This window comes from Propithecus coquereli, unplaced genomic scaffold (genome assembly GCF_000956105.1).
Source record: "Propithecus coquereli isolate 6110/MARCELLA unplaced genomic scaffold, Pcoq_1.0 Scaffold184, whole genome shotgun sequence".
Taxonomy (NCBI): Eukaryota; Metazoa; Chordata; class Mammalia; order Primates; family Indriidae; genus Propithecus; species Propithecus coquereli.
Window position 1 is genome coordinate 2,334,405 of NW_012143190.1, and position 12,026 is coordinate 2,346,430.

The 12,026-nt window shown below is 58.6% G+C and overlaps 1 protein-coding gene across 2 annotated transcripts in view; it reads right to left on the bottom strand.

Moving 5' to 3' along the window:
- APBA2 (amyloid beta (A4) precursor protein-binding, family A, member 2) overlaps positions 1-12,026 on the bottom strand; it is a 59,766-nt gene that overhangs the window by 1,482 nt on the left and 46,258 nt on the right. For both annotated transcript variants that reach the window (XM_012642700.1, XM_012642699.1), the window contains 5 exons: positions 11,703-11,888; positions 8,912-9,091; positions 7,779-7,991; positions 7,101-7,220; positions 130-270 (listed from right to left, as the gene is read on the bottom strand). In XM_012642700.1, coding sequence (XP_012498154.1) covers positions 130-270; positions 7,101-7,220; positions 7,779-7,991; positions 8,912-9,091; positions 11,703-11,888 — 840 coding nt within the window. The remainder of the gene's footprint in view (positions 1-129; positions 271-7,100; positions 7,221-7,778; positions 7,992-8,911; positions 9,092-11,702; positions 11,889-12,026) is intronic.

Sequence of the window (12,026 nt, forward strand, 5' to 3'; positions counted from 1 at the left end):
CTGAGCACGTCATGTGCCCCTTGGGGCTTGACGGTCATGGAGAAAGCTCAGGCCGGGACGCCCCTAGCCTCAGGTCCTGGCTTCAGGAAAGTGGCAGGGGCAGTGGGGCAGCGACAGGCATGATCTTACCTCCCCCACCGAGTTGGACAGAGCTTGGACAATCTTCTCGTGGGCTGTGGCCACCACGCTCTGCCCGTTGATCTCGATGATGCGGTGGCCGACACGGACGCCCCCTCGCTCGGCAATGCCCCCTCTCATGAGGCTGCAGATCTAAGCAGACGCGGGCAGGTCAGCATACACAGTTCACGCCACCCCTGACAGGCGCTGCACAGGGTCCCCAAGCAAGGGACCCACAGAGGGGAAAGCCCTATGTGATGACTGCTCCTACATGCAATTTGTTGACTTGTAAACAGGGAGATTTGGATTTGGAATATGGTCAAAGCTGGGCTGTGTGAGGAACCTCCATGCCCTCAGACCCCCGCAGTGAAATCTGTCCTCCCCATGCCATGCTGGAGCCTTTGCTCTTGGCGTTGGCGGGGGCGGAGGGTGGGTGATGTGCATGGTTAGTGCACATTCCAGACAATTCTCTGCCAGCCGCAAGCTGCTCCTGTTCCAAGGGGAGACGATCACCCTTTCCCACCTCCGAGCTGGGCAGGGGAGGCTCAGGCTGGCGGGAGCCTGACCTGTAGTGCCCCATGACCCACAGAGTCACCCAGAGCCTCAATGAATTCACAGTGGCCTTCTGCCCTTAGGGTTTCTCAATCTGAGGATATTGGCAGTCCAGCTATTATCTCACTAGCATTTCTGTGACTTTTTAGGGGTTCTTTAACAGGCAGGGACCGTGACCCAGGGTCAGAAAGGGTGACTCTGGTCACTCTGAAGGTCGGCACAGGTGGGAGTGGTGGGAGAGCCCAGGCAGCAAGGCGGGCCCTTCTTGCGCATGTGGCTGTCCCTGTCCCTCCATGGAAAGGCTCTACCTTATCCGGGGCCCCCTGGAGGTCGGCCCCACCTTCCGATGGGACTGGGCCCCTGCCTGCCCCATGCTGCCCCTCAGCGCCAGGCACAGCCTCTCTTAAGGCTGAGATAGGCTTAAAAGTCCACCACCCACAGGACTCCCATCTGTCGTTTATTTTGTGAGTTTTGCCTTGTCACAAACTCCACAGGCTTTTCCAAACTGACCACATGTGTATGGGTCCTGCCATGGTAGCTGCCACCCATCCCTCCCGGCACTCAGCATCGCCTTCTTTCTAGAAGGAGATGCTCTGGTTTGGCTGGAAACACAGGTGCTCCCAGATGCCACTGCCGCCTGGCCACCTGGACTTCTGCAGCAGGGCCTGGTTACCGAACCAGAAGCCAGGACTTGGCCCAAAAGGCTTGGCCGGGGCCTGGGCAGAGAAAGAGAGGCAGCCTGTCCCCTGGCCACCGTTGTCCAGAAAGGTGGAACGCCTGTTCTGTCACGTGAGGGCTCTGCTTCCCTGATTGCCAAGTACTCATCTACACAGGCATTCAGGATTCACTTTCATTCTTTTTTTCCCAAGTGACTTAAGGACATTTTGTGTCAAACATTACTGGTTCTTTGAAAATCCAGGAGGTGTTTCAGGGTGGCTGGGCTCACTTCTCCAGCCTGGCCAGGAGCTAGGACACCCCGTAGAAAGTGCTGTTTTGATCAGATCCCTGATGGCTGCTGTCTTCCTAGCGCTGGAGATTTGAGAAAAGAGGACACAGGCGGGAAAGGAGGGCAGGGGGTGAAAGTGGGCTGGTGCCGTTAGAGGGGGCTGCTGGGAGGATGGGCTCAGACCCCAGGGGTATCTGGGGACAGGCCGGCAGGGGGTAGGGGAGGGAGGTAGGAGGTGCTGAGGGGCCAAGCTGAGGCATGTCCAGCAAGAATTGGATGGCGGCATGTTGTAAGCACGTGGGTGCGCTTCTTGGGAGGAAGGATTTCTTAAAGGGATTGTGGGAAGAGAGAGCAGGATCCATTTGGGAGGAGTGTGAACTGGATCATCTAGGCCTGTCTGCAAACCGATGCATTGTATTCAGGGTATAATGAGGCTGAAAATGGAAAAGGCATTTGCGCAAAACTTGGTGAGATGTGTGCGAACCTCTTCTCAGATGAGGAGACTGGGGGGAACCGCGGCCACGAGTTGGCACGGTGCTTCCTGCGGGCTCAGCAGCTACACCGGCTGCCTGGCCACCACCTTGCTTGCACTTCCGTTGCTTGGTTATTGGCGTCCTGGGCCCTAGATACAAATCAGCCTCTGCACTGGTCACAAATGCCCCCGATCCACACGTATACCCTCCCTGACACGCTGGCACCACACAAAGCCTCTGGTGAGGGGCTGTGAGTATGTCCCCCCGGCCAGCAGGCTTCAGGGCCATCCCGGCTCTGCCACCTCCCAGCTGGGAGACTCAGAGCAAGTTACTTCACCACCCTGTTCCTCAGTCCTCACCTGTGACACGGTGACAGACAATGCCACCCCCTAACTGGACCAGGGATGCCCTAGGTCTGCACGGTGGGTTTGCCCATGGGGGGCTTCCATTTCCAGGGTCCTAGAACTGACCCCAGACAGATGGAGCGGAGCGGGTGGAAGCACCTGTGGCAGTGAAACTAGACAGACGGCAAGAACACACCCGCACGCTCATGGTCACAGCAGCCAGGAGGTGGCAGCGACCCAAGTGTCCACCGACGGACGGTGATAAGCACAATGTGGTCTGTACACAGTGGAACGGTTCAGCCTCTCAGAGATTCTGACACAGGCTACAACGTGGAGGGACCCTGAGGACATTACGCTGAGTGAAATAAACCAGTCAACAGAGGACAAGTACTGAATGGTTCCCCTTATACGAGGTCCCCAGAGCAGTCAGACTCATAGAGACAGAAAGTAGAACAGCGGGTGCCAGGGCCTGGGGGCAGGAGAGGGGGTGTTAGGGTTTCGTGGGTGCAGAGTTTCAGTTTGGGAAGATGCAAAAGGTCTGGAGAAGGATGGTGGTGGCTGCACAACAGCGTGACTGTGCTTAATGCCACTGAACTGCGCACTTGAAAACGATTCAGAGGGTACATTTCATGTTGTGTGCATTTCCCCACAATTATTTAAGAGAAAGAAATGAAAACAAAAACAAGAAAAACAGATACCCTAGGAGAGTTGAACAGCTAGGGCCTGGGACGAGGTTCGTACCTCTAGTGGGTTGGAAAGGCACAGATGTACCTGTCCCAAACACACACACACACACACACACACACACACACACACACACACACCCACACCCCTACCCCACACCTGTGCGGAGCTCCCTCCGCTCACACCCAGACTTATGTCCACCGCCCCAGGGCCGGGACGTATTTCATCTGACATTAAACCCTGCCACTGCCACAGGAAATGTTTCTGTAGTAGGCAGAAAACCACAGTGGGCCCACATAAGAGCTGACAAATGCCATTTCCTAGCCTGGCGTCCTCCACCACCCCACTGTGGTCACCACGTGGTCAGGCACTGTGAAAGCTGAGGGGACTCCCCAGCCATTGCCTGGCCAGCTCCCAGGACACAAGCTGCCCTGTGGCTGCCCCAGGCCCCAGCAGGATCCAGGACGTCAGGCTGGGGGCCCAGCGAGGGCAGGAGGGGACTCAGGAGAGCTTCACTGGGCACGGGGCAGGGAGGCCTGGGAGAAGTGACGCCCAGGGAAGAGCCCCACTGCTGCAGGGTCAGAGGGCAGCAGGAGCGCATGGGTGCCAGGCCAGGCCCCTCTGGTGAGGCCAGGTGGGCTGAAAGCTGAGGTTCAGGGGCCTCGGGCCACCGGTGCCATCCTGAGCACACTGTGGGGACTTGCACTGGGATGGCCCGCGCCTCAGACCTCCTGAATGTTCTCCCAAGATCACCCCTCCCCGGAGGTCCCAGCTGAGTGGTGGGGCCCGTGGTGCTCCTCAGCCCGGCAGAGGGACAGACACGGCCCGGGGCAGTGCGGCAGCTGCCAGGCAGAGGTGGCAGTTGCTGCGGAACTCACAGGGGCAGGCGCAGAGGACGAGGACAGCATCTGGTGACTTGAAAGCCCCAGCATTTCTTGCCAGTACTCAGAGCCAGGCAGAGATTATGACTGATTTGTTCAGCCACCTGCATGCCATTTTCTGGGTCACTGGGGAGACTGACCGTAATGAGGACAAAACCATGCAGATTCATTAGCTTCGTGTAAAACCCTCCCTGGCAGACTCAGGGTGAGCTGCCAGGTACCAGGAGAAAGCCCCTGGGAGCCACCACGTGCCCCACCTCTCAGCGGCCAGCCCCCCTCGCAGCCGCGAGCACGGGGCCTTGAGGAAGTCTGACCCCGTCCCACGTGCAGAGGCTGGACCACAGCTCGTTAGTGGGCAGGGCTGGGGCTGAGGACCCTCCTCACCCACAGTGGTGCCCACAGGCCACCCCTCAAGTTCACAGACGCACTGGCTGGGTCCTCATCGTCGCCTGGAACTCAGAGCCCAGACCTGGGGCAGAGGCACCCAGAAACGGATGGTGTCGGACTCTCCAGAGAGTGGCGGCCTTGGTGATTCTGTCTTCGGAGCTGGGCATCACCCCCGCGCAGCCTAGGTCTGCTGCTACCCTGAACCTGCCCCCAACATTCTGAGAAGCCCCTGCCCACCCTGCTGCCTCAGCCTCCTGCACCGCCCCCAGAAGGGAGAGCGCCCTGTCACTGCCACCTGGCCTCTCCCCAGGCTGTACCCCAACCCCCCTCACTGCCCTGGCTCTGGGAGGGCAGGCTCACGGCCCTGTGCCTCACAGCTTCTCTTGGCTGGTGCCCCCTTCCTTTCCCACTCGCCTTAATTTAGCCCCCACAAAACACAAGCCAGAGCACCCCCTTCCTTGTCTCTTTTCCCCGACCCACTTCCCCACCAGTCCTCTGCATGGCTTACCGCTGTGTGACCTGGGGCAGGTCACTAAACCTCTCTGTGCCCCAGCTTCCTCATCAGTCCCCACACTCCTCCTAGGGTTGTAGTTTGGGAGGTAGGGGCAGACGGGGTATCAGGCCTGTCCTGGGCAGGGCTGTGCTCACAGGCCCCAAGAATGGGCAGCCCTTGGGCCACCACGAGGCAGGGCCAGCCAGCCCCTCCTACAGGGCTCAGTGTGATGGAGTCGTCAATGAGCAGCATTTTACAGTAAAGACCACCCACCCAGGCCCGCCTGACCCCTCATCTGGGTGGGGGTACAGGAACAGGACCGCCAACTCCCCAGTACCACCCAGGAGGGAAAGGCTGCGTGGTCACCAGGCTGCTTAGCAGGGCAGGGCCAGCCCTGGGGACACCCACGCAGAGACCCTGGGGCTGCAAGGTCATGGAGTCAGTCCTGACCTAGGGCCAGGGTGGGAGGCAAACAGGCCCTGGTGACAGGTCACTGTCAGGGGCAGCTCAGAAGGCCCTCCCAGCCCGTCCACCTGGCACTCATGGTGGCTGCAGACATGGACCTCAGCAGATGTCCTGCAGAGCCCCTGCATTAGCGGGTGGCTGCTTGTGCCCAGGTCGCGTGTGTGTGCAGAGCAGCCCAGCAGGGTGGGGCCAGGCCAGACCAGCCATCGGCCCGGACAGAAATTCCAGTGGGACACAGACAACTCGTCTGGGCACCTATGTGTGGGTTCAGGTGCCACGGGCCTTCCTCCTTGGCAGAGAGTGCAGGATCAGCGGGTCCTGCTCGGACAGCTTGGTATGCCGTATGGATTTTCTCAATCCTCACAACCATCTTTTAAGGGGAACCCAGTGAGGTTAAGTGACTTGCCCAGGGTCACATAGCCAGGAAGGTGTGGCTGACACTGGCTAGCTGCCCCTGTCCCTCTTGGTCCTGGGCACCAGCTGAACCCCTTCTCCAGACTCCTGTGTTTTGTGGGGTGTGCGACTGAGCTGTTCGGCTGGTGGAACGTGGGCAGAAATGACAAAGGGCCACTTCTGGCCCTGGCCCCGAAAACCTCTGCAAGGTCTTCTAAACTGTCTGTGTTTTCCTCAGTGCCAGCCAGACACGAAGCACCCAGTGCAGGCCTCCAAACCCAGACGAGGGCAGAGCCTGGGTCCCTCAGTGGCTCTGTGGAGCAAGGCACCCCACATCCCAAATCAGACTGTGGCATATGTGAGAAATAAACTCTCGGCCTACTGACATTGGGGAATATTTGCTACAGCAGCAAACGTGCCCTAACACAGAAGGGACAGCAATGGGGCTTAAGGCCAAGCCCTGTGATGCGACCCAGGACCTGTGTACCCTACCACACCGCTTCCCCAGATGACAATGGGGAAAATTTTGTCTCATTTGTAGTTGTCTTTCTAGAATGTTCTCCCATTACCTTTCCATTGTGGCTGTGCACACACATCTTCCCCCCTCACCTCCACCACCAGTCCCAACCCAAACCACAATGTCTCTACCCCTCACTACTTTCATACTCAGGGCTGGTTTAAACAATTTGCGTATTACTGGCGCTTTCCTTTTGTACCCATTTAGTGGCCACATCTCTGCCCTCTGGGACCTTTGCGGGAGGAAAAACCTAGGAAACGGAGCTCACACCAGCCAGACACAGGTTAAAGGAGGGTGGGAACTCTGCACTCAAGAACGCCAGCCTGGGAAACAGGCACAGATTTTCGGGTAGACCAGCACTCACTCAAGCCCAGCTCACCTCCTCCAGGGAGCCCTCCAGCCTCCTTAGTACCTGGCACAGAGCCTGAAACAGGGCAGGTACTTCATAAACATCTGCCAAATGGCCGAGTAAATAAGCGAATGAATGAGTAAATGAATGAACCAACGAGTGAATGAGTTTGCTGAGCACAGTGAGTCTGATGTCACGACTGGTTATGTGTCCAAGCTACAGTGGCTGGCAAAGCCTGCTGACCCCCCCTCCAAGGCAAGGGACAGCCACCATGGGGACAGTGGTGCCTGGGCAGGGCTTGGGGGGACCCAATCCATGGCCACACCCTGGCCCTCCCTTTCCACCCAGGACCTGCCCAGGGAGCCACTGAAAGCTCCTACCCTGTTGGCCTGGCTGCTGCAGCTGTACCCACCAGGTCCTCCCCACCAGACAGGAGCTGCTTCCTGGACCCAGACCCTCCCCAAGGCAGAGGCAGCCAGGGCGGGGAGGACGGACTCACAATTCCATTCTGCACGCTGAAGCCCAGCTGGTACTTAAGGTCTGGCCGCTTGATGAGGACAGTGGTGACTGGGGGACAGCTGACGATATTGAGCTTCACCTGCGTCTGGTTCTTCAGGCCCTGCAGAGCATGGGGACAGGAGTCACAGGCTGAGCCTTGGATGTTGCCTGAGAGCAGCCCTCACAGGCCTAGCTGAAGATGAGTCAGGTGGGCAGGACAGAGCCTGGGTGCAGCGGGAACATGCCCTGGGTGAGGCAGGCAGTCACCTCTCGGCCTCACCGTCCTCTGTGTGCAGAGGGACAGGCATCACCCTGACCCTTAGAGGGTTGCTGGGTACCCAGGAAGGCAGCGTGTGCTGTGGCCCACCATGCTCTGGGGCACCCTCTGCCCTGGGCAACAACTAGCCACTCCAGGGGCCAGAAGCCAGGCTTCAAGTGTCACAGAGAAGAACCAATGCATTTGGCACTGGCGTCACCCTCAGGAGTTTGAGGGAGGGGCTGTCATCATGCTGAATGCAAGATAACTTCCTATGGAAGGACGTGGAGACACCTTCCTCAAAACCAAATGCCCTCCGATGACGACTCCAGGGCAGGGAGCCACAGGCCCACTGGAACGCAGTGAGTGGGCCGGACATAGGAGGCTCTGGTGGCTGCACCAAGACAGGCCCAGCACACTCACCTTGATGATGCCTTGGCAGGTGGCAAGGGGCAGCCCTACCAGGCTGGTGCCATTGATGGACATGATCTGGTCCCCGATGCTCAGCTTCCCCGAGCGCGCGGCCGGGCCGCCGTTCATCATGTTGGCCAGGATGACTGTGGGCAGGATGGAGCCCCAGCCCGACTCCACGACCACCACGCCCAGGATCTCGCCCTTGTGCTTCTCCAGCTGCAGCTGCAAGGGAACCGGCAGCGTGAGAGGGGCCCCGGTGGGGGGCTGGGCCTCGGCCAAGCACCCACGGAAGTGGGAGCTCGACTCTGGCCCTGTGGGTCCCGCCCTGCCCTGGCCCCTAAGGCCAGCTCAGCTTGGCCTGCAGCCCACCCCCTGGCCTCACCCCGTGCTGGCTCCCAAGCCTTCCCGGGGCCCACCCAGCAATCCTGGCAACCTGGCAACGATCCCCTCCCATGCCCAGCACGGAGTCCCCCAGCCCAAGCATGGCTGCAGTGTCCTGGCTCCTGCTCCCCCTACCCCACCAAACCCACAGAGGCCAGAGGAATATTCTCAGACTCCAGGACCCATACCCTGCCCCCAGGCTTGTCTAGAAAAATCCATCTATTTTTATTTCATCTCAAGGGTCACTGTCTCAGAAAACTTCTTGCCATGCATTCAGCAAGAAACCAGGATCGTGCATTCCCTCACTGATACACAACCAGACAGAATCATTCAGTCATTCAACAGTCAAGGTATACGGGCCATCCCCAGGGTATCTGCGCCTCTGTCCTGGAAGAACTTTGCAAAGACCCCTGAGGGGAGATGCTGGGACCTGCTCCCCTGTTAGAGCACCCAAGGCCCCTGTTTCACAGATGCCACATGCTCTTCAGAACTGTCTCCTGGGTGCTGAGCACGGGCTGATAGTAACAGCACTGAAAGGCACATTTTCAGGGTCATCCGAATTGATTGTAATCAGCTTCTTTGTGACAAACACATTTCACACAGCAGCACTCGGCTGGAAGGCAGGAGCAGGACGCCCGGGCTGGCGGGAGGGCGGCAGCCTGCGTGTGCATGCGGCCCGGGCAGGCTCGCTCTGCGAGAGCCCAGCTTGGGGGTCAGAAGCCAGTGGCATGCGGCGTCCCCACAGTCTGTGGTAGCCTCACCTCCTTGCAGTTCTCCGAGTTTGAGAAGTGGATGAGGTCGTCGTTGTACATCTCCTGGGTGTTGATGATGTCGCTGTACTCCTTCTGGCTCAGGTCCTCGGGGTTGATGCCGTTGGCCCGCAGGAACTCCTGGTAGGCCACGCTGAAGGCCTGGCCGATGGACTGTGCGATGAGCTGCGCCTGCGGGGAGGGCAGAACCGCTGGGCACACGCAGGCGGCTGGCTCTGGCCTACGCCCTGCTGCCCACTTGCCCCCCAGGCTGCCACCAAGGGGGTTCTGCACGGGCACCCCCAGCAAGCCTCGGCGCGGCGGACCCAAGCACAGGGGAAAAGACGGCTTCGACTTCAATTCCTTTCTCACTCTACACGTGGCGGGCTGACGCAAGAGCTGGCTGGGCCGGATCAGAAGCACAGGGCACAGGGCCCTTCTGTAAACAGCTGCTGTTCCAGGCTGAACTGCCCTCCCAAACCCGGCCCGAAACAGTTAATAGGAAGCACTCGTCCATGCTCTTGCCTGTTCCCACGCCCAGCATCTTGGCAGCAGGCAGACCTGGCTGGAAGCGCTGGGCCTGGGAACTGCCAGGTGGCACCGCCTGCCCAGATATGGGTGGGGCTTGGTGGGGAGCCTGGCTGGTGGCAGCGCAGCCGAGGAGCAGCAGGGCCTCTGGGAAGGGCGGAGGGAGTGGGGGCGACAGGGCGGCAGGGACCTGCTCCACCCCAACTGGGATGTCAGGATTTGGGGACACAGTGTCCCCCAGGTCTCTGGTTCTATCTACACGTCTACACCTGATGGAGGTCACGTATCTGGGAAGGGTGGTCTGAGAGCAAGGGATCCCTTCACCACTAGGCCCAAAGCCCAGCGTGGACTGCACGCCACCCTTGGCCCCACTTTTGGTTCTCTCGGACACATCCCCCACTTCCCCTCGGCCTACATCATCCCTCCACCCCATGGAGGCTCCTGGGAAGAAGCCCAAGGGAGCTGGGTGCTGTGGGAACATGTGCCTGCTTTGGGCACAATCCCAGAGCCACTAGTGTCTTGCTGCCTCTCCCACTTCCCCTTCGCCCTGCATCTTGCCTTCCTCCTGCCAGCACTGGGGCCGGCTGGAGGGCTCGCTCTGCACTCCCAGCCCCTTCCCCTATTGTCAGGCCAGGAGCCCTGCCCAGGCCCCAGCTGCAGGGTGGGTGCCACCAGAGCCAGGCATGGGGTTGGCCAGTGCTCAGGGTGGCCTCCTGCAGGTGCAGCTGGCAGGCTCTGGGCAGGGACTGCCGTACCCAGCATGTTCACCATGTGGCTGCAGGCCCCAGGTAGCTGAACTCCATTCTACAGAGCAGGCCACCGCGTCTGCAGGGCCATCTTCTATGTCCTTCTGGGTACTCCACAGTCCTCTCAGCCCCTGTACTCACCCCAGTAGCCCACCTGGATGGGGCCACCACCAGGTCCTCCTCTCTGGGGAACTGCCCTGGGGCTCTATACTCCATCAGCAGGTCCTTGCCTCGCTCCTTCAAGGACCACTTGGAGCCCCATTGCCACCCCTGCAACTGTGCTTGCAGCCTTGTCTCCTACTGAATTGAGAAAATCAAGGCCACAGTGGCATCCCCTGACTTTAACCCTCTGCCACATCCATCCATATCAGTCGGCACCTCGGAGACTCCTCCTCCTCCTCCTTGGCGACTTTCACACCAGCTGGCTGTCCACCCTCTGCCCCTGGGCCTGCTCTGGGCCTCGTACCACCCAGCACTTGCGGCCCACCCCCCATACCAGCTCTCTAAGACGTCCTCAAGCCCGCTGTCACACACAAATGCCTGTCCAGGTTTCCACGGGTCTCTGTCTAATGGTGGAAAGGGTACGTGTGAACGTCATTTAAATGTCCTCTCCTATGAATTTGCCATGGCGTCAAAGCATTTCAGGTGGACTTCAATTTAGGAGGAAGATGACTGCCCCCCCACCCACAGGTGTGAACCCTGTCTTCAAACTCAGTTTTGATGCCATATTTCATGAGCATGAAAATATCGGGACCCTTCCCTGCTGCCCAGGTCCCTGAAACATTCTTGAGTCCTTATGTGAACAAGAATGCCCAGCCGACTGGCCCCAGATCGTATAAAAACATTTACTCTGGCAACAGCAACAAGAGTGGGGCGGCTGCAGCCTCCCTGGTGGGCCCTGGGGAAGATCGGCTGGAGGGGTCAGTCCCTCTTCTAAGCTACCCCTTGGCACCGGCTGCTCCTGCCTCGGCCCCTCTCTCCTCCTCCAGGCTCATAAAAGTGCTCTTCTCCCACTCAAGGAAGGAGCCCAAAGGTTCGTGATCTCTTAGTGAGTCTTTGGCATTCTAAACTTCAGAATTATTTTTTAACTTGTTATGATGTGAAACGCCACGTTCGAAGGCAGAGCTAAGCCGCAGGTGCAGATGAGCCTCTCTTCCCAAAATCCTGGCATGCAAAACGTGCATTTTAGTAACAGAAAAAATGACACAAAGATTAACTGTATTTTAAGGGAGAAAAATGTTTTGTAAAAGGATTTCTTCAAATGGATAGCTCCCCTGGTATATTTAATGAAGCCTTGGTTTATAAACAGCTCCAGAAGAATCTATTTCATGAAGTGAAATAAATTGTGTTTACTATCTTTGCAAACTCAAAGAGTGTGAGAAGCAGCACCGATTCCATTAGAAAAGCAGAAAAGGGCACAGGGAATTTCTACCTGACGGCGCTTTCCACAGAGCCTGGGGTCCTGGAGCCCCTGGGTGTGTGGGGTGCGGCCTGCCCAGAGCGGAGTGTCAGGCCGTGGGTTTACTTACGTCCTCTGACTCGAACACATGGCAGATCATCTTGTACTGCTTCTTCCCTTCCTGGGCCCCGGGCGTGGTCTCGATGCAATCTTGAGAAGCTGACCGGGGCATGCGGCGTCTGGCCATCAGCACCACGATGTTCCCGATGTCAGCGATGTAGGAGATAGTGCGCAAGGCGTGGTCCATCATGGTTTCCTGTCGGGAGAGGGAGACAGGCCCACATCAGGGAATGTCACAGCGGACACGCCATTAAAACACTCCAGTTCAGGGTTTTACAACCGTAGTGCTACAGACGTTTGGGGCCAGATCATTCTCTGCTGGGGAGGGTGTTAG